This window comes from Peromyscus leucopus, chromosome 1 (assembly GCF_004664715.2).
Source record: "Peromyscus leucopus breed LL Stock chromosome 1, UCI_PerLeu_2.1, whole genome shotgun sequence".
Lineage (NCBI taxonomy): Eukaryota > Metazoa > Chordata > Mammalia > Rodentia > Cricetidae > Peromyscus > Peromyscus leucopus.
In genome coordinates, this window is record NC_051063.1 from 27667950 (window position 1) to 27695138 (window position 27189).

The 27189-nt window shown below is 38.3% G+C and overlaps 1 protein-coding gene across 1 annotated transcript in view; it reads left to right on the forward strand.

The window, feature by feature from the left end:
* The window catches only part of Pdzd8 (PDZ domain containing 8), a 72395-nt gene that overhangs the window by 18607 nt on the left and 26599 nt on the right, over nt 1-27189 (forward strand). The window contains exons 2-3 of the mRNA XM_028881002.1: nt 6686-6808; nt 20379-20481. Coding sequence (XP_028736835.1) covers nt 6686-6808; nt 20379-20481 — 226 coding nt within the window. The remainder of the gene's footprint in view (nt 1-6685; nt 6809-20378; nt 20482-27189) is intronic.

Sequence of the window (27189 nt, forward strand, 5' to 3'; positions counted from 1 at the left end):
TTTAATATAGGTACATAGAAAGTTTGATATGAAGTATTTCTAGAGCATATCACTGTGTCACATGCTTTATGAGAAACTTATAATCTAATTCTTAAAATTCTTGTACAAGATGGACACTATTACTGTCTTTTACAAATGAAGAAACTGGGGCTCTCAAAAGCTGAACTTGCCTAAAAGGTCTCAAACCTAGTAAGTATTAGAGCCAAAGTCTAAGCACAAGTAAACAGCACTACTTTAAATTGCCTTGTTAAAACAAACAAGCAAACAGAAAGGCCATGGGAATCATGGAAAATCTAAGAAAAAATTCAGAGAGAAGACAAAGATAGGGATTATGAGCGCTAAAATGGATATGGAATGTAGCTGTAGAGAGAGGGCTAGCAGTGAGTAGAGAACTAGTCTTCATTCACATGAAGCTGACATGAAATCCCAATGAAAGATAACTGAGTTGTACCTAAGTTTTCCCCTTCTCTTTTGTTTTTTCTTGATTCTTACCCCCTTCTTCCCAGATACCTACCCTAAGAGTAGATTAATAATATAGTATGTGTTATTTTGTTAGCACACTAGTCTGACACTTAGCTTTTGCCAGTGCCATTAAGAGTAAGAATAATGTATCATCCACCTAAAGTGGGCAAGATCATCAGATTGCTAGGTGTGGGTGCACCTCTGCTTTCAGACTTGGTTGTATATCTGTTCTTTTTAGTTTCAAATTTTCTCCTTTACATTATAGGATATTTGTAAATCCATCTTTCACATATAGTGTTGTGTAGAATAAGTATTTGGAAATGTTTTTATTTTCATGATACTCTTCTAATTGAATGGCTAAAAACATAACAGTTAAAAATTAAAAGTTAACAATATAGACAAAGCTCTGTAGATGTAACCAACTGTCTTATTAAAATAAGAAACAGTACCAATGTAAAAGAGAAAGCCGAGAGGTCAGAGCTCAGAGCTAAAATTTTACCTCCTGCAGTGCTCCTAGCTTCCCCGAAAGAGAGCTACTTCCAGTGTGTCTGTCTTTAAATAGTCTTTCTGTTTTGCCTTCTCATTGGTTGTAAACCCAAACACGTGACTGCCTCGTCACTCCCTGTAAGTACCGCCCTCCAGGTCTTAAAGGCATATGTCTCCAATGCTGACTGTATCCCTGAACACACAGAGATCTACCTAGCTCTTCTACCAAGTGCTGGGATTAAAGGCGTGTGCCATGAATGCCCAGCTCTGCTATGGCTTGCTATTAGCTCTGACCCCCAAGCAACTTTATTTATTAACATACAATGAAAATCACATTTCAGTACAAATAAAATACCACCATAAAGCTCCTAGAGCAATGCCTCCCACATAAATTGTAGCTGGATAAGAAGTAGGACAGGCTTAGTTGCTGTGACAATAGTTCTAGTAAGCTAGTTGTCTAGGTCCGTCACTTTATTTTTCAGTGCCTTTGCTTCCTTGGAGAAAATGAGGAGTTTGCCGCAGATAATGTTTAAGGTTTAAACATCTCTCCTATTTGTTGACTGACAGTGTCATATTAACTAGTTTTGATTATCGTAGTAGAAAAAAAAAAACTTGCTCTTAAGGAAAATGTGCTTTCTTATAGTCATGCACTGAAATCTGGTGTATGGGTGTAGAAGACAAAATGTGTTCTTTATAAACATGGAGCAGACTTTTAAAGAGTGTTGACAGGTACTTCAGAGGTGACATAGATGCTTGAAGAATTCTGTTTAACATATAACATTCATATGATACCTTGCAGTTTTGAAAGTGTTAGAATAAAGAAAAACCTCATCTTCTCACGGATAAAGAGTACAACCTTACCTCACTTTTGAACAAGAATTAGGAGATAAAAAAACTTACTGAAATCATATGCTTTGTTACGTAATGGAGTTAGTTAAGCATACCATCTCTGTTTGTATTGTTTTAAATTTTGTGTTCTTTTCACAATACTTTGCCTCCTTGACAAGTCTTCAGCTTACCTTTGCCTGGGTATTTCTAGAGGTAGAATTCTTGCTCTGCATTGAGAGGCTGTGACCTTTTTAAAACTAGCTCTAATAGTTAGAGGTTTGCCTTTTACTGGGCTGAAAACTCTAGTCAATTTATTACCAGGAAAGAACACACAAGCTGACTAAAGTCGAGTAGCTCTAGACCTCAGCATATTTTTATACTGGGTTTGTAGTAAACCCTCTCTAAAGATCACAGTGTTTGCAAACAGTTTTACTGCTGCCATGTGATAGAGATGTCACCAGCTGGCATTCAGGGTGTTTTACAGAACAATCCTGAAAAGACATCTTAGAGTAAAAACATAATTTAGATGTTACAAAAGATTCTGTCATCCATATATGAGAAGAAGGCTTAGCTTCTTCTGTAGGTATAAAATTTAAATTACATATTTTAACATATATTTAATATACTAGAGTAACATATTTTAAAGTCAAACTTGTTTCTTGTCCTTAGACATTAATTGAAGATTTAACTCATGGCCTGAAAAGTTTGTAATTGTGACAGTTTAGCTCAGAATTTTGACAGGATGAACAGCCATAAAAACAGCATGAGGACCTGAGTTCAGTCCCCTAAACCTAGATAAAAATGGTGGGCATGGTGGTATGCTTGTAATCTCAGTGCTGGGACAGGAGGATCTTTGGGTTTGCTGGCCAGCCAGTGAAGCATAATTGGTAAGCTTCAAGGCGATTGGAGATACTGTCTCAAAGGAGATGGATAACCTTACTGAGGATGACACTCAAGGGTGCCCCCTGATGTCCATACGTGTGTACCTGCACAAAAGAACACACACACACACACACACACACACACACACACACACACACACACACACACAGACAGAGAGAGAAACATTAAACAAATGAAGAAGCTTGGCCTAAAGTAATCACTCTCCTGACTTCTGATTTTTAAGACTTTTTGTCCTGGTTTTTAACTTTATAAATGGAATTTTATTATGTGTAAACCCCCCCCCCAGCTTCTTTGATTAAATCTTTGTGCATAAAACTGTAGTTTGTTCATTTTATTTTCTGTAGACTGTAATTATGCCTCAGTGGAATGATGATGGACAGTTGCTTAGTGTTGTTATGAACTATGTTTTTTTTTTTTTTTTGATTTTTCGAGACAGGGTTTCTCTGTGTAGCTTTGCGCCTTTCCTGGGACTCACTTGGTAGCCCAGGCTGGCCTCGAACTCACAGAGATCCGCCTGGCTCTGCCTCCCGAGTGCTGGGACTAAAGGCGTGCGCCACCACCGCCCAGCCTGTTATGAACAGTTTTACAGACATCTTTTCATGAACATTGTGTACATTTCTTTTAGATACTACTTGGGCTAGGATTGCGGAGTCATAGGCTTGTATGTCTTTTCAGATTTAATAGAGAATGACAATTTTCTAATTGTCTAATCCAGCAGTTTCACATCCCCTACTATTTGGTCCTGTCTCTCTTCATTTTAGTTAATGCATATAAGTTAAAAATCGAATAGAAAAGAAGAATTTATTTAGGTGTTGAGAATTTAACACAGGACCTACTCTACCATTGAGCCACAGCCTAAACAGAGAGATTTTACAAAAGTTGCCAGGTTACTGCTCTAAACCCCATTTGTCCAGGAGTGACCATTTGTAACTATTTCTCTTTTTAACAGCTGCTAAGTGGTGTAGTAATGTCACAGCTTCAGTAATAGCACAGCTATTTTTGATTCAACTGTAATGTTCTCTACTGTTTAACCTCATAAGATAGGTGATTTAATTTATACCCTTTCTTACCATCTCTCTGCCTTTTTCCAGTATAAATATCACTGTTTTAAACTAATGACATCTATAGTCTGTTAACTCTCACAAGCAGTTTGTTTTTATCTATTATTTTCATTTCCATGCTGGATGGATCATATTTTCCTGTTTGTTTGAATGTTTTGTAATTTTTTTGCTAGAAACTGGAAGTTTCAGGTAATACTTCTTAGGAGTTCATGGGTACTGGTCTCTCTTAGTTCAGTGCTTGTAACTGCTTTGTTTGTTTTTGAGACAGGAGTTTTAATGACATTTTCACACATGCTCGGCTTTGGTTTACCCTCTCCCGGCTCCCAGTCCTGCACCACTTCAATAAACTCACCCTTCTACTTCGTTACCACATGTGATCTTTGAACAGGATCTTATCATGTAGCCCAGGTTAACCTTCAACTTAAGATTTGTACTAGGTTTGGTTTGTAGGGGTGTACCAGCATGTTTAGTTTGCTTGTTTCCTAGTTACTGTCTAGATTCTTCGTGGGACAATGTGTCTCCTTTCAGTATTAAGAATCCTCTGCTCATGAGTCTGTTGCTTCTGACAGTGCTGAGAAGTATAAATTGTTTTTTAGACTAATCAAATTAAAGTGTGACTCCTTCCGCAGTAGTTTCTTTGGTCGGTGCATGATATCTGTGTGATCCTAGGAAAGATGCTCCCAGCTCTTTTAAAATATTTCGGTTCTCCTGTAGAAGCTCAGGAGTCTATAGGGTGTATATTCCTTGAACCCTTGAATCTTCAGTGAGTCTCCGTAGAGTCTCCCCACAAAGTCATTCCACAAATGAAAGAACAGAGTCATCATGCCTCTTTACTGCAGTATCGAGAACTTAGCCTTGTAACAGGCAGCTGAGGGCTTGGTGAGAGCACTGATCAATCTTCTCTCCTAGAGACAAAGCCCTTCACTTGGAGCTGTATCAGTCTGGAGCACAATCTGCCTCTCTGAGCTTATTGAGAGAAAGGGAACATCTTGGTTCAAGTATCAGACTTGTCTTTCTTACCAAGTTTTTATAGAATTTTTGAAAAGATGTTTCTTCATTTACTATTTGCCCTTAGGACCATTTCAGAGACATTGTTTTGGTTTTAATTTTCTTTAAAAATTTTTCACAAGATTTTACTGGGGAGCAGGTTAGATGATCTCATACTGTCTCCTTTAATTCTAGTCTTCCTAAGATTAGTATTTAAGTTTTCTACAGTAGGAGGAAGTGCGGGTAGCTTGCTAAAGAAGGCTAATTTTCTGTAAGCCGGAGTGGGAAAACAAACATTTTTAATTGATAGCTTGGCAGGAGGTGGTAGAATGGAAAGGCAAAGACAGAGTAGAAGCAGCCTACTTAGTTGTTGGGCTTCCTTACAGGTAGGGAGGCTTTGTCTTAAACAGTTTTGAAAGCCATATGTTCTTTTTTTCCCCCCAAGATTTACCCTGTTTATTTTTTTTACTATTTTATTTCCTTTAATAAATTAATTAATTAATTAATTAATTTTACATCCTAGGTGCAGTTTCCCTTCCCTCCTCTCTTCCCAGTCCTTCCTCTACCCCTTACTGTCCCCACCCCCCAATCCACACCCCTTTGGTTTCTGTTTAGGAAAGGGCAGGTCTCTCATGAGTATGTATCAACAAAACTCGGGGTTGATTCTTTTGACTGGCTTGCTGAATGACAGCTTTATCCTATTCATTGTATTTGTATCCATATCTTAAATAGAATGCATACAATTACTTATTTTATGCATAAACATTTTTAGCAAAACACTATAGCCATTAATAAATACAATTAGACTATATATCATATACTGTTTAACTCACACTCCTGTGATTTTTTTTTAGTCTCAAAGAATTTGGAACATGTCTGAGTCAAATGGCTTCAAAAGCAAATTAATGTAATATTTTGGAGAAACTGGGGGGCTTTCTGCTTTCTGTTCTGATTTAAAACCAGTAGAAAGCAGCAAGCATTGTCTGTGTTCCTTTTATTTTTATTTTTAGATTTTCCCTTTATTCACATTTACTGGAAAACAGGACTTTCCCTCCTCTATCAGCATCCTTCAAGATAAACCATAGTACATTTGTTTTGTTTTTTTTTTGTTTTTTTCTTTTAAACCTTAAAATTTTCTGAATAGGTAAATGTCATGGCTAGCGTAGATTGAACATCGCAGAGCTTCAAGCCAGGTTTTTCTCATTCTTTTTCCTTTGCTTTAATGGAGGGGTATGAGTTGTGGTTGAAGTTAAAGTTTTGCTCTTTTTAAACTCCTACAATTTATAACTCAGCCCAGGCATCTCCATAAGAAAAAAGGTTATTAACAATAACCACACAGTGCTCCAGTAAGTCATAGGTAGCTGAGATGTTTCATAGTTTAGGCTTTGATAAAGTCAGTTTAGCTTGAATTCTGGTTGAGTCAAACCTTTAGTAACCTTTCTAAGCTTCAGTGTCTGGAGAAGGGAGTGCTCAGTAACACCCAGTATGGAGTGTGAGCATTAAAGATAACTCATACAAAGCAATACCAGTTGCCAGCAAATAGCAGGTTCAGTAGTTGCCTTTGCTGCTGTTTGTTATTATTATCTCATTATTAAGTACTAACCACTATCATTTTGTGTCCAATGATCGTGCATTCTGAATTTTGATCATGTATTGTAGGAACTTCTCATCTAATCCAAAGAATCTGTCTTCATTCAAACTTTAGGGCCTTTTGGATGCCTCTGGGTTTTCCTTTTTTGTATTCTAAGTGTCCTGGGCTTGTTAGTAAGGGTATCCACAAAACCACAACTGGATGATACAGAGAAGGCACCATTGGCTTCCAGTTGTGTTATGCTTTGGTTTTGTAGAGCTAATGCATTATTAAATGTCTTGAGTCTTTTGTTAAACAGGTAGGTATTCATTGTGCTCTAAACTATGATTATTATTCAGAAATTTAGACTTATCTTTACTTTTGTCAGGTTTAAGCCGTTTTTTCCATACCAAGCCTTGCAAGGATTTGAAGAAGATGAAGAACTTATCCATATCCAACAGTGGGCACTTACTGAAGGCCGGCTGAAAGTTACATTGTTAGAATGTAGCAGGTATGTTCTTTATTTTCTCTTTACTACATGTGGGTAAGAAAGTATGATAGAAATGTATGTAAAGACTATTTATGTTTATTCTGCTTTTATGTTAGTTTATATTTTATTATTTTTACCTTTAAATAGTTTAAACATAAATTTAATGAAAATAGTCTTTTCCAGTTTGCAAAAGTATAAATCACATTTGGAAAGACACTTGGAAGTATTTATTTTGCAATAATTCCCAAGTTTTCAGATGTACAGTGCTGTGCTGACATTTTTATCTTAGCCTTTCCTTTTGGAGAGCATTCCTGGCATAGTAGTTTTGAGATTATGATTATTAAATGTAACATGAATCTTGAAAGGTCTTATAATAAAAAACCCAGAACCAGATATTGGAGTGAAAGCTGAAAGATCAGAGAAGCAGAACAGCCAGCCACTAGCTTACCTCTACAAAATCTTCAGCCTCAAGAGAGCGAGTTCCTGTTTCCTCACACCTTATATGCCTTTCTGTGTCCTGCCATATTACCTCCTGGGATTAAAGGCATGTGTCACCACCACTGCCTAGTGTGGCCTTGAACTCACAGAGATCTAGATAGATCTCTGCCTCCAAGTGATAGGATTAAAGGTATGTGCCACCACTGCCTGACCTCTATGTCTAATTTAGTGGCTGGCTCTGTCCTTTGATCCCCAGGTAAGCTTTTTTGGGGTACACAATATATCACCACAGTTAAAAATGCTCACTGAAGTGATTAAACCAGACTTTGAACCATGTGCATTTGGAAGTAGTCTTTCCTCATTGTTTGACCACCAGAGTCCAAGCTGTACTCATTTCTTGCCGAAGTTATTTACTATACTAGCTTTATCACTCCTAACACTTTTAGTTCCGAATATGACAGCAGAATGACCTTTAAAATGCAAATCTAATTGTCACTCTCCTACTTAAAGCTCAGTAGCTTCCTTCTCACTTCTAGGCTGACATCCACATCTTCTGATCTCCGAGTGTCTTTTTATCCAGCTTCTTTTTCACTGTCTTCTGTTCAGCCCCTCACTCAGTGTGCCAACTATACAGGCCTTCTTAAGAGAGGGTTTGACAAGATTTCCTATAAAAAGCCAGTAGCAAATACTATGGGCACTGTGATTTCCCCGGTGCCTGTCTGTTATATCTCCCCAACTCTGCTGTGTATCAGTCACAGGCAATGTGTAAATGGATGGGTCTGACATGTATTGAAGTACTGTGTTTATTTTTTAACCACTTAATAATGTAAAATCTATTGATAGCCCAAATAAAAAAGACAGTTGCCTGGATTTGGACCACAGCCTGCCACTTTCAGCCTAGATGTCTTAAAGGGTTATATTTTGTACCTAATATACTTGAGTCTTGCAAATAGATTATTATGATAATAGATAATGATTATGTAGTAACTCATTTTCTTAAGTCCTGTGGTAACTGAGGTTTATGCTTCATTCTGTCAGAAAGTCTTAACAAGGGTCTTTAATTGAAAAAAGGAGGCCAGATATGCTGTGTATATCATAAAAGGAACCATAGTGTACAATAAAACAAATATCATAGGTACAAGGCTAGGTATTTAGAAAAAAATTAGTTCTTCTGCCAGAACATTCCTGGAAGGGCTCAAGGGTTGATTATGTGTCTGTTGTAACCATTGACTCTGCCTTTGTTCACAGTCCTGCTGTGCCTAAGCTGCTCCTCACTTAAAAGCCTTGCTAAGGAATCAAAGGCTGTGTTAGGCATTGAGAAAGAATAGGTAGGCATTAATACAGGCCATGTTGAGTTGAAATAAATGATACGAAGGAAAGCACTTAGAATTTGTGGAATATTTGCAACCCTCTGTATTTTAATAAGGAACTGCTTGCTGAATCTCTGAAAGAATGTAGAAGAAACCAGTAGACTTATTCAAGGAAGAGTGAGGGGACTGGGTTTATAATGGTAGAGGGGCCAGTGTGACCCAAACTTTTCACTATAAATGTTTTTATAGTTCATTTTTGTGACTGTCACTTGTCACAAATTAGATTGGAATTTTAGAGTACAGAATTGAGTTAAAAGGGAAAGTAGGGAAAATAGTTTATCAGTGTTCTTCTGTTATCCATATTATGCTTGGGATAGTAGCCAGTACTTTTAAATAGGTGTCAGCTTCATGTTTGGAATGAGTATACCGTCAAAATAACTTTCTATGCATTGTTTTTATAAATACAAACATAAAAGTTAGCTTTATGATAAAATGTCATTGTTCATTTTAATTAAGGATTAATTAAATGTGTTTTTTATATAAAGCAGAAAATAAGTTGTTATTCTCAACTCATCCTAGCATTTTTGGCTTCAAAGTATTCTTTCTGTATTCTATCACTTAGGAGTCTCTAGAAGAGGAGAACAGATAGTATAAAATATATATTAGAAAGGGAGTTTGTTAAAAGAATGGCATACACGATAGGGACTAGTTAGTTCAACAGTGGCTGGCTGTACACTAGAGATTCTGACTCGGGTAGCTTCTCAGTTTATGAGACTGGCCGGCACTGAAGACCTGGAGAGCCACTGTTATTCAGTCTATGTTGGAAGACTAAAGAAGCTGGCTTCTGATGTCAGCAAAGGATGATAGCAATAGGGTAGACATTCTCACCAGTAGGGAGTAAAGGCAGGCAGGAAACCACAGTGTTATTTTTCACCTGGATCTCTTTACATATGGGCTGCTATGGGAAGGTGTTCCCTACCCTGAAGGAGGCTCCTCCCCACTCAGTCCTCCAGGAAATAACTTTATAGACCCACACAGAAGGGTGCACCTTAGTTGATCTCATGTTCAATTAAGTTGGCAGCTAAGATTAATTATCACGTGTCCTATTATTTTTTTAAAGATTTATTTATTTTTATGTGCGTGAGGATTTTGGCTGCATGTATGTAAGTGAACTGTGTGTGTCTAGTGCTGGCAGAAGCCACAAGAGGGTTCTGGATCCCCTGGAACTGTAGTTATGGACAGTAAGCTGCCAAGTGGGTGCTGGGAACTGCAGTTTCTCTTAACCACAGAGCCATCTCTCTGCGCACCTCCCATTCTTATTAGAGCTTATATTGTTCCTTAGGATAGAATTCTTCTTACTTAATATAAAAATAGAATTTCCCATTCAGATAGGTTTTATGTGATTCATACTAAAGAATTTCTCATAGTATTTCAGTTACCTTGTTTTGAATATAAAAATCATAGTTTATTATCATCTGTGAAACAGAAAATGACAGCAGAAGGGACAAAAGGAAAGAACAATAAAAGTGCATTTTTTGTAGAAAGTCCAGAAAATACTTAAAATTTTACATTTTGGAGATGACGTAAAGGCCTAACACCTTTTGAGATAATTTTCACCATAGTGACTTAATGATAGGAAAAAGTTTGTAATGAATAGAATATTCAAAAAGTTTTTAAATGCAAGACAATTAAAAGTGTTTCTGTAGCCATTTGAACATAAGTAGGTAAAGTTCTAAGTTGGCTTGCTGTGATGAACTGAAGTTTGCTGAGGTTTTAGTACTTAAACACAACACACACACACACACACACACACCAATAAATAAATAAAATAAATACTAAAAAAAAAGTTCCAGTAAATTTCCTCCTAATCTATGAAATGGAATATGATACTTATCATCTATGGTCAGCCATGATCATTGTGAGGACTTTATTTTTTATTTTATTTTATTTATTTTTTTTTTTTTTTGGTTTTTCGAGACAGGGTTTCTCTGCGTAGCTTTGCGCCTTTCCTGGAATTCACTTGGTAGCCCAGGCTGGCCTCGAACTCACAGAGATCCACCTGGCTCTGCCTCCCGAGTGCTGGGATTAAAGGCGTGCGCCACCATCGCCTGGCGTAGGACTTTATTTTTTAAACTGTTCTTTTTGAAATAGTGAAAAAGTTGTGTGTAAATAGTTCTTAAACATTTTTAGCTATTTATTTTGAAGTAATTTTAAACTTAAAAGCATGCATGAAGGTTTTTTTTTTAATCAAACTAATATGTTAAAAGATTTTGAGAATGTATTTTCTCAATGAAATAAATGAATTTTTAAGGATATATTTTTTATGTGTATGAGTGATTTGTTTGTAGTATGTATGTGCACCATGTGCATGTCTGGTACCTGCTGAAGTCAGAAGAGGGCATCTGATCCCCTTGGGACTGGAGTTAGTGATGGTTGTAACACTCAAGTGTAGTTAAGAAGGTAAGTTACTGAGGCCAGAGAGAGGTTAAGAGCACTGCTGCTCTTCCAGAGGTCCTGAGTTCATTTCCCAGGAACCACATGGTGGCTCACAACCATCTATCATGAGATCTGGTGCCCTCTTCTGGCGAGCAGGCATACATGCAGACAGAACACTGTATATGAAATAAATAAATCAATCTTTACGGGGGAGAAAAAAAAAGAAGGTAAATTACCTCAAAAACAGCTATGTAGAGATCAATTTCCCCACTACAAATGAAACTTAATGAATTTCTTAGTTTACTTTTTTTAATTTTTTAACTGACAGAGTGTGTTTATCTTATGTAACATACTTTAAAATATGCATATACTATAGAGCTACTAAATCAAGGTGGTCATTTTCCTAAGGTTCACATATTTTGTGATAAATTACACATGTTGAAGAGAAAATGATTCTGGTCCTAAATTTTAAGAGGGATTTTTCATATTGTTATGTGAAAGATACTGGGTGATGTAATAGATACATTGAGGGGCTGATTTTATCAACCAGTTACATTTTGAAAAGCAAATTAAGAACATGATCAGTAAAGTTTTTGTTGTGAGGGTCCTGTACTCCGAAGTAGTCCCTTTAGGGTAGTCTGTTCTTGTTTTAGGTGGATGGTGCTAATTCAGGTCAAATCTTCACTGAGTCACATTTGTTCTTTTCTAAGACCTGTGTTCTCTTAGTAGCTTTTAGGATGTTGTTTTGTTTATTGGGTTCTAAAAATACATCTTTAAAAGTTTGTTGTTTTTGATGTTAAGTTTAATACACATACTGAAATCCACAGGCATTGACATTCTCTCTTTCCAAGTCACCTCCCTTACCCCTATTTATTTCTTGTTATTGTAATCTCAAGACTTACAGTTTTTCTCAACAGTTATAATTCCTTACTGTCTGTATTTTACTTTTCTTGTTGCTGTGATAGAATGTCTGACCAAAGCAACTTAAGGAAGAGATTGTTTGGGTTCTCAGTTTGAGGGTCCAGTCCATCATGGTGAGGAAGGCATGCATGTGGCAGGAGTGTGAAGTTACTGATCACATTGAATCAGCAGGTAGAAAGCAGAGAGATGAGTGATATTGCTCAGCTCTCTTTCTTCTTTGGCCAGGACCCTTGGCCTATGGATTGGTGCTGCCCATATTTAGGGTGGGTTTTCCCATATCAATTAACCTAACCTAGGAACTCCCCATAGTCATGGCCATAGTTTCTTTCCATGGTGATTCTAAAAACCTGTCAAATCTAACAATCAAGATTAATAATCTCAAATCTACTTCTTGTTAACTTGATGTTCAAGCACAATACTTTTAAGCTATAATCTTCCACCTCTCTGATCTCCATCTCACAAGGCAAAGTGTATTCAGTTCAACTTCAGAAGTCTCCCCTAGTCTTTAACTTTAATCCAACACTTTCTAGATGTCAAAAGTTGAGTGATAGTTATGTAAGCAAAAAAAAAAAACAACTAAGTTTTAATCCTCAGCACCCACTTAAAAGCTGGGCATAGATGCATGAACCTCTAACTCCATCATTGCAGTGTGGAGACAAGCAGATCCTGGGAGCTTGCTGCCTACTCAGCCCAGCTAAAAAAGAACTTCATGTTCAATGAGAGATTCTGTTTAAAAAAATAAGATGGAAAGTAATAGAGAATGATACCCAAAATATCTTCCGGCCTTCATGTGCATGCTCCAGAGTATAAGCATCTGCATGTGTGTAGCACATGCACAAGAAAGGGAAAAAAATGAAAAGCCCAGACAAATTCTCCCAAGTCCCAGATGCTAAACATATGCTGGGTATGTCTTGCTTTGGTCTGATCATTCCTTACTATGTCTGGGCTCCAAAGGGCTTGGGTAACTCCATCCCTGAGTTCTGCTACCTGTAGCACACAATTTCTCTATTAGGCCATCTCTGCTCCTTGCCTTCAGTTTTTCTCAGCAGATGACCTATAGTTCTGGGTCTGCAGCGTTCTGAGTATTCATTACAACTTAGGCTTTGCCTTCACAGCTTCAGGCAGGATCCTCTTTGCAGATACTTTAGCTCTGCCATATATTGCCTGGCCTCAGCAGCTCTCTGAAACCATGGTGCAACGTATATAACTCTCTTAATCTTGCAGCTTTCATTCCTGAAAAACCAGTGCCAGGTTTTACATTCACCTGGGATGAAGCCTTGTCCCCTTGGACCACAGTTGAACTACCTTTGTGTCTGACCTAGTGAAATAGTTCCTTAGGCAGAGAACTGTAGCTAGAATTTTCCTGCCTTGCTCGCAGTCAGGACAAATCTCTGTCACCCACCAGTCCCACAGCCGCTCAGACCCAACCAAGTAAACACAGAGACTTATATTGCTTACAAACTGTATGGCCATGGCAGGCTTCTTGCTAACTGTTCTTATAGCTTAAATTAATCCATTTCCATAAATCTATACCTTGCCATGTGGCTCGTGGCTTACAGGCATCTTCACATGCTGCTTGTCATGGCGGCAGCTGGCAGTGACTCTCTCTGCCTTCCTGTTCCCTCAATTCTCCTCTCTGTTATTCCCGCCTATACTTCCTGCCTGGCCACTGGCCAATCAGTATTTTATTTATTGACCAATCAGATCAATTTAACATACAGACCATCCCACAGCAGAGAACCCCTTTAGCTGCATATCCCCTTAAACTCTTTTCAAATTAGCATATTTTTACAAGACAGAGCCTTTGATGAGTGAACACCTTTCCTCTTGTCTCAGTACAGAGCAATGTTTCTCTGTGGTGCTAGTAATATCTAGTTATAGCTAGTTTTGAACCCGCCTTATCTATAACTTTAAATTCACTCACAATTTTCTTTATTAAACTGCACATTTTTATAACTTCCTGCTCCACTTTTTGCTCTTTTTCACTGCAGACTTTGATGAGAGTAGAACACAATAACCATGGCACAGCCTGAATGCTCTCTTGTCTTAACATCTCCTATGTCAAACAAATAGTCCATTGTTTTGTAATTCAGCCTTGCTCAAGTTCTCAGGATATTGGTAGAAGGCAGCCACACTCTTTACCAGAATGTAACATACATGGCATCTAGACCAGTCCCTGATACAGTTCTTGTTCTGAGTCTGAAACGTCATCATCTGGACCTCTTACTGTCTACATTTTCCTCAGTATTCTGGTCTTCCAGATTCCTAGCAACATGGCCCATTTAATTGCTTATCGCATTCTAAGGCTTTTCTAACTCCGTGTTCCAAATTCTTCCACATTCCTCCTTTAAGCCAGGGCTAAAGACCTGCAAACCAGTCAGGTTTATCACAGCAATAGCCCCATTTCTTGGTACCAGTTTTCTGTATTAGTTACTTTTCTTGTTACTCTGATAGAATACTTAATAAAAAGCAACTTGAATCACATTTTGAGCATACAGTGCCTCATGATATAGCATCTATATATAAATGTCACACACAAATATGAAGAATTTGCAAATCATGAGTTCTCTGATAGGTCCATTTCTAGTCTATCCTCAGGAAATTGTTCCTTTTCTAGGCTCTTCCCCCATTTTATATTTTATGACTCTCAACAGCATCAGTACTTTGATTCATTTGTTTAGTCGAGTAATAGATCTTAAGTAGTCACAGACTTGCTTTGTCGTACAAATACAAAAACATACTACAAGGAGTCCAGAGTCATTTGCAATTCTGGCACCATCCAAGCTTGAGGGTGTATAGTAAGTGCTGTGTTTATCAGTTCTCTCTGCTGGCTTTGCAGTGTCTCCTTTTACTTAACAGTCCTTAAAGCTTCAGATTCCTTCTGCTTGCCCCTACCACTATTTTTCTGCAGCAGTAGTCCTGAACTAGGGTCAAGTTGGATGGTGTTAGACTAGGGGAAAAAAAAACCAACATTGGTTCTGTGTTTCTTATTTAATAAGACGGTTGGTTACATCTACAAGCACCTTTTACGGATAAATTCTCATTTTTAAGAATGATGCTAAATACTTAATGATACTATCTTTAATATTTTAATGATTTTCACTTGGCATTTATTTTGTTCTATACTTTTAATATAGTCTTTTATGTCTCTATCAGGTAAATAATCATTTTATATTTTATTGAAATTTGTCTTGTCTCAATATTATAATGGAATATAATAGTAAGTCAAACATTTGATATATCTTTTCAGTACTTGACATATCTTATGATTCTGTCTCAGAAAAGTAATTATTTATTGTTATAATTACCCATTCTTTTTTTCTTTAAAACAGCCTTTTCTTTTAAACACTTTTATTCCTCTCTCATATATTACATCCTAACCACAGTTACCTCTCCATCCACTCACCCCAGTTCCTCCCTCCACCTCCCCTCTTCCCCCAGATCCACTCCTTTTCCCTTTCCCTTCAGAAAAAGAAAAGAAAAGAAAAGAAAAGAAAAGAAAGAAAGAAAGAAAGAAAGAGAGAAAGAAAAGGCCTCCCAGGGATATCCACCAAACATGGCCTAACAAGATACAGTAAGACTGGGTACAAACCCTCACATCAAGGCTGGACAAGGCAACTCAGTAGAAGAAAAGGGTCCCAAGTGCAGGGAAAAGAGTCAGAGACACCTTTACTCCCACTGTTGGGAGTCCCACAAGAACACTAAGCTACACAGTCATAAGGTATATATATACTGACGACCTAGCTCAGAACTATACAGGGTCCATGATTGTCGCTTTGGTCTCTGTAAGCCCCTATGAGCCCTACTTAGTTGATGTATAATCCTGATAGCATGCAACTTACCATTTAGAGTGTAATAGTTCAACCCCTTAGTGTAGTTTACATCCAGCCGTATAACTTCACTTTGTACACTTTCATAACCTCATGCCCTTATGTTTCATTCTCTTCTTGTTTTACCCTTTCCTAACTCTTAAGTAACCACTTGTCAGAAGATAAAATTATGCTAAATATAGTTACAGACCCTGTTACTTTTATTTGCAATTCATTAACCCCCATTCTGTAAAATGTGTGAGCATGTGCACTGGACACTAGCTGAACAGTGGGTTTTGTAAAATTGGAATGAAACAACAAAAGTGAAAAAAGCTGATCAATTAACATCAGGTTACTTTTTTTAAAGGTTTTTTTTTTTTTTCCTTTTTTATGTGTGTGTCAGAGTGAGTATGGGTGCTCCATGGAGGCCCAAAGAGAGTGTCAGATGCTCTGGAGCTGGAGTTACCTGATATGGGTGCTGGAAAATGAACTTGGGCCCCCTGGAAGAGCAGTAAGTGCTCAGAACCCCTGAACCATTTCTCTAGTTTCAGGGTTTGGGTTTTTTTTGGGATTTGTTGTTGTTGTTGTTGTTTTAAGATTAAAGCAGAAGGGGTTGTCTGAAATCTGTTTTCAGGACAAATTGGTCTGTTTGGGATCCATTTACTTCCTTAAAGTTTCAATTTGATTATGTGACATTGTGTATAGTGTGTGTGGGTGAGTATGGTAGAGTGGACTTATTTTTAGAGACACTCTCCCATTCAACCTGGAACTCATCATTTCACTTAGAGCCAGTGAGCTCCAGGTTCTATCTGTCTCCCCTTCCCACTCCAGCACTGGTAATGTAGGCTCATGCCACCATCTCTGACTTTTTATGTGAGGGATGGTAGTCCAAACTCACATTCTTATGCTTGTGTAGCAAGCAACTTACTCATGGAGCCATCTCTCTAACTTGGGTGTTGTCACATTTAAAGGAGTAACTCCATTTTGGTTTAGAAGTCTTTTCTTTTGTGGCCTAGTAGAGGAACTCAGTCCAAAACATTGGCCTCCTATAATGATTCTGGTTTTTGTCGGTGAAGTTTTTTATTCTAAAAATTTAGTGTGAACGGAGTTATGTGTTCATTTGTGACTGGCGTCTTTGACTTAGCATCCTTTCATTTTGTCCATATTGCAGAGTGTGCTCTAGTAAATAATTATTTTGTTGTCAAATAATATTTCTTTGCAGTACAATTGCTAAACCATGTGTTAACTTTTTAAGCAACTGACAAACTATTCTTCAAAGTGACTGTACCATTTTATATTTAAATAGCTCCATAATCCCACCAATGTCTCTTGATGCCTTAAAAAAAGTTCTTTTAAAAGATTATAGCCATTCTAGTGGGCTTGAAATGGTTTGAGTTTATATTATTCTCATGGTTAATAACAATTACACCATGTGTATGCAGTGACCATGGAAGCCAGAGAGGGCTTGGTCTTTTGAAATTGGAGTTACAAATAGTTGTAAACCTCCATATATAAGTGTTGGGGACCAAACCCAGGTCTCCTACAAGAGCAGCAAATGGTCTTAATTTCTGATCCATTTCTCTAGCCTGCCCCCCATTGCCTGTTCTTAAATTGTGTTATTTTACTTTTAATTCTTATGTCAGTACCTTTTTCCTCCTAAATACTTGACCTTTATCAAATACATTTGAAAATATTTGCTCCCATTCTGGGAGTTGTCTCATTTATTGATGGTACCCTTTGAAATATAAAAATAATTCACTTGGGGTTTTGTTTGTTTTATCTCTGTGCTGGGACTTAGCTCAGGACCTTGTACCTGTTAGGCAAGTGCTTTGCCATTGAGCTAGAGGTCAGCCTTTTGTGGATCTAATTTTATGTCTTTTTTTTTTATTTTTTATTTTGGTACTTACACTTTGCATCATTATAAAGCATAGCTTAGTCTAGGACAATATTTTTTTCTTCTGAGTTTTGTAGTATTTTAATATTTCACATTTAATAATGTGACTGTTTTGACTTAATTTTTTGCTGTGTTATTTTAAAAACATTTTGAAATCACTATGAAAAATGTAGAATAGCTTATGATCTCAGAAAGAATTCCTGAGAGCTCTGATTTCTGGTTCTTGACTCCTCATTAGCACACCTGTCGGGAGCCTGGCGCTCCATGTTACACAGTTCTCTGCTTACTGAGGAAGCCTGAGGCAGTTCACTCTCTGAACAGATGATGGCAGTAGAGCTTTAGTGAATGAAAATTCTTGTTATCTAAAAACTCAACATTTTTAAAGTTAGGAATTTTCTTAATGTGTTTGACCTGACTTCTTTTTGGTAAGAGGTTATTAGGCATAAGTTTAAAGTCTTTTTAAAGATTCTTTAATATTTAAATTTAAGGACTTTCTCCCCCACCTTCATAAATTATTCATGATTCTCAGTTTATAAAGCCAGTTCATGAGATGTGGATATGATCTGGTGATCTTGCTCAGTGTCTCCAAACTTAGGACTGTAGCTGGATGTTTCTCCGGTCCTGCCTGACCCTGAGGTCTGGACGAATCTCTCCCACTTGTGGTCCCACAGCCGCTTATAAAATATTACTCAGAGGCTTATATTAATTAAAAACTGTATGGCCTGTGGCTCAAGCTTCCTCCTAGCTAGCTCTTATAACTTAACTCAACCCATTTCTATTAATCTCTGTCTTGCCATGTGGCTTCGTGGCTTATCGGTACTTTCACATCTTGGAGAAGCAAGATGCCAGCAGACCAGTAATGCCATGGCCATGTGGCAACTTATAGATTAATAGAAATGGGTTAAGTTTTAAGAGCTAGCTAGCAAGAAGCCTGCCACAGGCCATACAATTGGTAACTAATATAAGCCTCTGAATGATTATTTTATAAGCGGCTGTGGGAACATGGGACTGGGCGGGACCAGCTGGGTCTGGAGAAACCTTTTGGCTACATAGGACATAATTTTCTCAAATGTCCATGGTGTATTGTGGTGGTATTGTGTTCCCCAAAATACTGTGTACCATAAATTTATCTGGGGTCAGAGACAGAACAGCCACTAGATACAAAGGCTAGAAAATGGTGGCACTCACACCTTTAATCCTAGCATTCCAGAGATAGAAATCTCTCTGGATCTCTGTGAGTTCAAGGCCACATTGGAAACAGCCAGGCATGGTGACTCACGCCTTTAATCCCAGGAAGCGAGCCTTTAATCCTAGGGAGTGATGGTAGAAGGCAGAAAGGTATATAAGGCGTGAGGACCAGAAACAAGAAGCACTTGGCTGGTTAAGCATTTGGCCTGGTTAAGCATTCAGGTTTTTGAGCAGTAATTCAGCTGAGACCCATTCCAGATGAGGACTCAGAGGCCTCCAGTCTGAGGAGACAAGACCAACTGAGGATCCGCCAAGGTGAGATAGCTGTGACTTGTTCTGTCTCTCTGACCTTCCAGTATTTACCCCAATAACTGGCCTCGGGTTTGATTTTATTAGTAAGAACCTTTAAGATTCATGCTACAGTGTATTTTTCCACTTTTCTTTATTTCTCATTATTTCATTCCTACCTGCACTCTTTATGTAGTGATAAAGAGTAACAACTAAAATGCTGGTAAATGCTAAAGCTATTCATTCGCTTATTCCAGAGACAAACTAAGCAAACAATAAGTGCTCAGTGTTTGTTATTTATTTTCTTTAAAAAATGTGTATGAATGTTTTGTCTGCATTGTCAGGTTACAGTCTGATTATGAGGGCACATAATATAGAAGTTGAACATCTGGATAATTCCCTTTTATAATCCAATAATAAAAATTTTTAGGTCATCTCAGAATCAGAGCTGGTGCCTTTATAACCGAATTAAGCATTGGTTTGGTGTTTCCTTATTTCTGTGGCTGTTGTTTTCAGAATAGGGAAAGACAGTCTGAAGAGATGATGGCTCAGTGATTAAGAGCACTGAATTGTCTTCCAGAGGGCCCTGGTTTGATCCTCAGCACCCACAACTGTCTGAAACTCTATTTCTGGAGGATCTGACCCCCTGTTGGCTTCAGGAATGCACAAGAAAGACATGCAGACAAAACATTCATACACATTTTTTAAAGAAAAGAAATAACAAATATTGAGCACTTACTGTTTGCTTAGCACTATGCTAAGTACTTTGTGTATATTGTCTTTTGATTTTAAAAACAATTCTTCCTGAAAAGTAATGCTATTTTTGTTCTATAGTTTCCGGAGAGTGAAAGAAATTAGGAAAGCAAATAATTTAACTAGGGTCACATTAGTTGGTGATGTCAGTATGTGTGCTGATATTCAATTGCAGTATCCTTCTATATATTAAATTTTACAGGAATGATATACCTATATGCATTACTCTGTAACTTGTTTTGGTTTAAAATCCAACAGTCTATCTTGAAAATCTCTGTCTTGCTTACTACAACGTAGGGATATTTGGCCAGTTGTTTTACCTCATGAATACATGATTCTGTTTGTTTAAGTCACTGAAAATCAGCTGCCTGGAAACCTCTAACTTGAGCCTTACTTGGCTTCTCCACTAGAGGGTGTAACAAGTGTATCTTTTTTGTTATTGTTATGAAAATAGTAATGGAGTAATATGTTACTTCTCCTTATGATTATCAGAAAGGAAATATTTATTGCACATAACTGGTATAGTACCCTGCCTGTTCTGTCTTTTTCTGCAGGTTACTCATTTTTGGATCCTATGACAGAGAAGCAAATGTTCATTGCACACTTGAGTTGAGCAGTGGTGTTTGGGAAGAAAAACAAAGGAGTTCTATTAAGACGGTAATATTGGTAGTTTTACATTTATGTAAGATTTATTCTATAAGCATGCCTTTATTAGTATTTCTGTATTCCTAGATTTATTGTTGCTCATAAGCAAATAGTTGTTATTATTTGTCTGGCTAACAGTAACCTGTTGTGGATATCGCTCTGTATAAATAAAACACTGATTGGCCAGTAGCCAGACAGGAAGTATAGGCAGGACAAGGAGAGAGAAGAATTCTGGAAAGTGGAAGGCTAAGGAGGGAGACGGCAGCCGCCGCCAGGACAAGGAAGATGTAAGGTACCAGTAAGCCACGAGCTACGTGGCAAAGTATAGATTAATAGAAATGGGCTAAACATAAGAATAAGAGCTAGACAATGATAGGCCTGAGCTAATGGCCAAACAGTTTAAATAATATAAACGTCTATGTGTTTATTTTATAAGTGGGCTGTCAGACTGCTGTGGCTTGGCAGAACCCGGAGAGAAAACTCCACTACAGTAACCAGTACTCACTAATAAAATAGATCACCTGTAACTAGTATTGGGCAGATTGAACAAGAAGCAGTCTGTTCAGCTTTCTTTTAAAAATGTTAACACTGTTTCAGGTAAGGAATCAGAGGTCATAATTTGTGTATGTGTATAGGTGCACATGTGTGAGCCCATATGTAAAGGCTAGAGCTCCATGTGATTCCTGAGATGCCATCCACCTTTGTTTTTTCAGACAGGTCTCTCACTGGCCTAAAGTGCACCAAGTAGGTCAGCTTGGCTGGCCAGTGAGCTCAGAAACCCATCTATCTTTTCCTCTCTAGTGCTGCCATGCCTGACTTTAAAAACAAAACAAAACAAAACCCAAACAAACCTGGGCTCTGGGAGGCTGTCTAACTTAGAGTTCTCATGCTGACAAGGCAAATACTTTACTGACTGTCATCCCAGCCCCTAGCAGGAATTAATTTTACTCAATGTCTCAGAAGGCTTGTGAGTTCACAGCATTTATTTACTCTGTATTTTATGAACAGTTACTTTGTGCTAGGTACTGTTTCTGATGCTGGAAAAACAGTTGAAGACAAAAAGTTCCTGTAGGACTAATGTCAGCTGGAAGTGTGAGGTCGTAGAGGACTGGGGTAGAGGAGAAGGAGCTGTCAGTAAACCAGAGAGTGGAGATAGCTGTCTCCAGAGCTTGACAACTACTCCAAAGAAAACAGGATTGTGAAAATGATGTTCTTCAGATCTTACGATAGGGAACATCCTTAAATTTAAAAGTGGACGGGATAAAATTTCTTGGAAGAAATAAAATAATTTTTACCCGAGTGAGAAATAGAAATGAAATTAAGCTGGCAAAGGAGGATGGGGTGCTTCACAGAGCTTGATTGTGAGGAAGTTGAAGAGCTGTTGAAGACTGTGAGTATGGTGAAATAGAGGATTAAAAGTTCTCGTGTGTGTGTGTGTGTGTGTGTGTGTGTGTGTGTGTGTGTGTGTGTGTAGAGAGAGAGAGAGAGAGATGTAGGCATGTAGGACAGAGCTCAGTATAAAGTGTCTTTTCTCTGTCACCCTCTACCTTATCCTGTTTCGAAACAGGGAATCTCACTGAACCTGGAGTTCATGTTTTGGCTATACCAACAGGCCAGGGAACTAAGGGATCTGACTCTCTCTGTCCCATCCTCCTTCCCCACCGCCCATCCCCAGCACTGGGGTTAAAAATTAGTACTGCCCACCACTTATTTAAGTTACTTTTAGTTTTTTAGACACTCTCACTATGTCATCCTGGCTGGCTTAGAACTCACTATATAGATCAGGCTGGCTTGAACTCATAGAGATCTGCCTGTTTCTACCCCCTGAATGCTGGGATTAAAGGGGTACACCACCACTCCCAGCTGGCTATGCACAGCATTTATGTGGTTGCTGGGAACCTAAATTCAAGTCCTTGTGATTACCCATCTCTCCAGTCCAAGGTAGGTAGGCAGATACAGATCTCGATATATCCCCCTCTCCGCCCCCGTGTGTGCCCGTGTGTGCCCGTGTGTGCCCGTGTGTGCGTGTGTGTGTGTGTGTGTGTGTGTGTGTGTGTGTGTGTGTGTGTACACGTATCTGTCTGTGTCCCTTCCTTCCTCCCTCCCTCTCTGGTCATTATTCCTGCCCCAACTTTTAAGTTTTCATTTTCAATCAATTTGAAGTAGCTTCTCCAAGGAATGAAATAACCAGTTTTAGAGTTTGTGCTGAAATACATAACTATATAAGAAAGCATTATTACTGTGTCTGGTTAAATTTTGACTTTGAGTTGCTCATAATTTGCCATTGCTACTGGCATTTTCAATTTCCTATATTTTATTTTAAAAGGTATGGGATTAGACAGCTTTAATATTTTGTAGCAAAGGTTAGTAAGACTTTTAATTTTGAATCATCATTTTCAATCTTAGCATATGTCACAGGCAGTTTTCAAGAAATAATTTTAGGTTACTAATTATACCAGGTGTTGAAAATGTCAACAATAGTATCTGCAACCAATAAACTGAAGTTATGTGTACTTAATAATTTTGAGAAGGCAAATTGCTATTTTCAAGGCAATATAAAATACTTGGAGTAGAATTTGATACTTTGGGATTTAAGTATTTAAGTAAATTAAAGTATTAAATCTCACATCCTTAAAAACAGATATGCTAAATCATTTGATGACTTAGGAAGCAACCTATGTATAGTACAATTTTCCAGTTTAAGTCCATTTTTTAATGTTGAAATTTATTCAGTAAATTTGGTCATTAGTTGCAGTGAATATGAAGAATGAAAGGAAGTTCCCCTAGCACTTGGGATTCAACCTGAGGTGTCACACCTACTAGACAAGTATTCCACCACTGGGCTTATCTTCCACACTTTAACTTTTTATTTTGTGATATGCTGTCTCTAAGGCTGGACTTAAACTTGTCCTTCTGCCTTACCTCTCTGAAAAGCTGGGATTACAAGTGTACTCCACTTGTGTGTCTCTTCTTCCACAGTTTAATGTGCTTTTGAGTTTTTAAAGCTTTATAGTTCTGTAACCAAGGATCCTGCTGTCTCTTCCTCCTTAGTTTGAAGTTTTGTTTTCATGACTGTACGATGTCTAATGCACACGTAAGTATCCACTTTGTAAGAAAAGTGATGGAGTCCAAGGCAGACCATTGATAGGCATCAGCCAAGGTGGTGTTGTGGTTGGGTTTCTTTGTTTTGTTTTGGGGTGTGTCAGGAGAGGAAAGAGAGTGCACACTCATGTAAGCATATGAGCTAGTCCATGTAGCTAGAGTTTTCCTGCCTGGCCCACAGTCAGGACAAATCTTTGTCACCCACCAGTCCCACAGCCGCTCAGACCCAACCAAGTAAACACAGAGACTTACATTGCTTACAAACTGTATGGCCGAGGCAGGCTTCTTGCTAACTGTTCTTATAGCTTAAATTAATCCATTTCCATAAATCTATACCTTGCCACGTGGCTCATGGTTTACCAACATCTTCACATGCTGCTTGTCATGGCGGTGGCTGGCAGTGTCTCCTCCCACCTTCCTGTTCTCTCAGTTCTCCACTCTGTTAGTCCCACCTATACTTCCTGCCTGGCCACTGGCCAATCAGTGTTTTATTTATTGACCAGTCAGAGCATTTGACATACAGACCATCCCACAGCAAGTCCAGGCATATAAGTGCCACAGGGCACAGGACAACTTGGGGACACGTACTACCCCTGCCCCCTTTCTCACCTGTGCTGCATGTGCTAGATTAACTGCCTGTGAGCTTCTGGGATTCTGTCCCTCTCTCTCATCATTGGGATTACAGGAGGTTGCTGCTGCACCTGCCTTTGTGTGGGTGTGGGGCAAATTCAAGTCCTCCTGCTTTTTCAGCAAGTGCTTTATTTGCATCTCCTCCTTCTGTGCTTTTCTAGACTATTTCCAGGGATTTTCACCTAACAGCTCATTGGCAGAATTGAGTCATATAGTATGGGAAACCTGTGCATGCATGTGTTTGTGTGTCTGTGTGTGCCCATGTGTTGGTATATATTTGTATAGAGGCTATAGGCCAACCTCTTCTTCTGGGCTATCCACCTTTGTTTTTTCAGGTGAGATCTTTCACTGGCCTGGAACTTACTGAGTAGCTAAACTGGTAGGCCATTGAGCAGTGAGCTCCAGGGATCTACCTGTCTCTGCCTCCCCAGCACTGCGAATACAAGTGTGTGCCAACACTCTTCTTGTTTGTTTGTGTGTTTGTTTGCCTTTTGTTCTTTCAGTGTGGATACCGAGGGTCAGATTCAGAGCCTCATGCTTTCATGGTAAGCACTTTTACCAACTGAAGAATAGAATTGTGAATGGTTTTTAGGTAGCTAGTCCACAAGAAAACAAACTGACTGTTTGATGACTTTTTTTATGTTAGTAGAAATAGAAGGGGTGGGCTAATGAGCTGGAAAAAGGCATATACCCCAAAGCACTGTGCTAGCAGGCTTAGGGCCCATTGTAGGTTTTTCACTAGCAGCTGTCTTCTCCAGCATTTGTAAGTCTTAGGTTGTTTTCATGGTATTCTTTCTTGCATATAGCCTCATGGGGAAATGTTTCCTATCCTCTGCCAACTGGCTTCTTTTGTATGATAATCTTATGGTGTTTTCTCCTGTTACTATTCTTACCACAACTAACCCCATAAAATGACTGGGTGAAGATAAACAGATGGGGGAAAATAGTGTTACTAACTGAAAAGATAGTGAGGTGAGTGATAAGTCTAGACATTACCAAGTAAGGAACTCAATCTGTGGAGATATGAAGAGAAATCTCATGCCGCTGATGATTAATGCTAATAGACACCTGAAGAAGTCTTTGGTGTTGCTGCAAGCTACACACATGCTGATACACAGATATTAATATGCTTCTTATGCTGTCTGTTTTGAATGTTCTAGAAGGAAAAAGGAGGCTGATTAATGATCTTTAAGATCTGATTGACAGAAATTATTGTGTCCCATTGCCTGATTAAATCCCTGTGTGATTCCTTATTACTCTAAAGATGGGGACAGACTCCTTGATATGGCCAGGAAGGGGAACCTGCCTAGCCTGGTCCCTGTCTTTTTTCCTGCCCTTTCTTCTTCCCTCCACTCTCAGCTTTAGTCATGCTCACTGTCAGCCCCTCTTACCAGCCTTGTTCTGTACTGTACATCTCTGATAAGTGTGCACCCTTCTAAAGTGTGACACAGGCTTGTTTCTCCGTATATATTTATATTCTTCAGAACTCTGCTTGGGCCAGCTAGGCCTTAGCCTGCTTTCCCTTGTTCAGATATATTCCTGGACTTTTGTCCTCTTTCATTTCTGGAGAGGGCTGACCTCAGACAACTGTTACTTTACGTTTTCAATGTCAGTAGCTTTCAGCTACAGTTGATGGATGTGAAACACTCATGGGAAGTGAGAATGGACTAGAGAAACCAAGGTATTCTTCCTCTAACCTTAAACCTATTTGGCAGCTGGTTTGTCTTCTTTGGCCCCTGCTTCTCATAGGACAAGCCACCGTTCCAGTTTCTACTTGATGCTCAGCCCCAATATCACTTCTTACCTCTATCCTTCAGTCTAAGGTTGATAATGACCTCTTTGGTTGGTATCTGAGTTTTATCCTGTTACCCTATTTGGAATTCAGTCCTGTCACCAATTTTGATTCCCATTTGTAGCACTTGCTTTCAGATACGTAAGAACCTTCCTTTTCTGAGTGTCATCTGTATCCCACTGCCATCACTTCTTCTGGAAAACTTTTCCTAACTAGCACAGTATTAGAGTTCTATTTGTACAATAATTTGATCGGGTTATCTCCAGCAGTATCTTTATTACCATAAGTCCCTTGATTGGTTTTGTTCTGCATATTCAGTAAATATTGTGGGAAGACTAAACATAGCTATCTGGACATCAACTTCCAAGTACCCTTACTAGTTTCCTTCCAGATCTTTAGGGTTTCAGCATGACTTTTAGTCATACTTTGATCTTCTTTCTCCTTTCCTGAATATTTCCCATCTCTTGTTAAGCAAATAAAAATCTTTATGATGAGAAACTCTACCAAATGAGATTTACTGCTCAATATTGCTTTTGTGAAGAGCTATTTTTAAAGTGTGACACTATTAGTTTACAAATGTAGTATCTAGTGATGTCGTTTTCTTTCTGGCAGTACTAAAAACATCAAAAGAATGCCTCATGAGTGTATTGCTGAAATAAATGACTTGGTATGATTTAAAATTGAACTGTCTTCACTTCCTTTTTAATTTTGGAGACTTTCAGAAGCCTTGTTGGGTAATAATGAATAAAAATCTGCATTTGCAGATCTGTCTACATACTATTGATAGTGCCTACAAAGGGTTAAAAGGACTCTGAAAAACTGTAATTTTAAGTGAGAACATTTGAGCTGAGACAGACAGACTTCTGAATACATTAGGCCAGATGCCTAGGACTTGGCATTTTGGTGTGTTTACTTAAGGCTGCATGCCTGGCAGGTCGAATTTTGGTGTGCCTATTTAACCATTTGCCATTTGCAGTCTTAATCTTATCAAAAGGAAGAGAAAGATTAAAGCAAATAAAGCTTTTTTGAAAATGTCAGTCTTTTATGAAAACTTTGGTTTAGTTCAGCTTGATAACATTTGAGAATACAGTAGGGACTCAATGAAATTTTAACCATATGTAACATTTTATAATTGGCTTCTTAAAGTCAAGTGCCTTTCAGCTGTAATAGTAAATCCTCCATAACATTTCCATTTT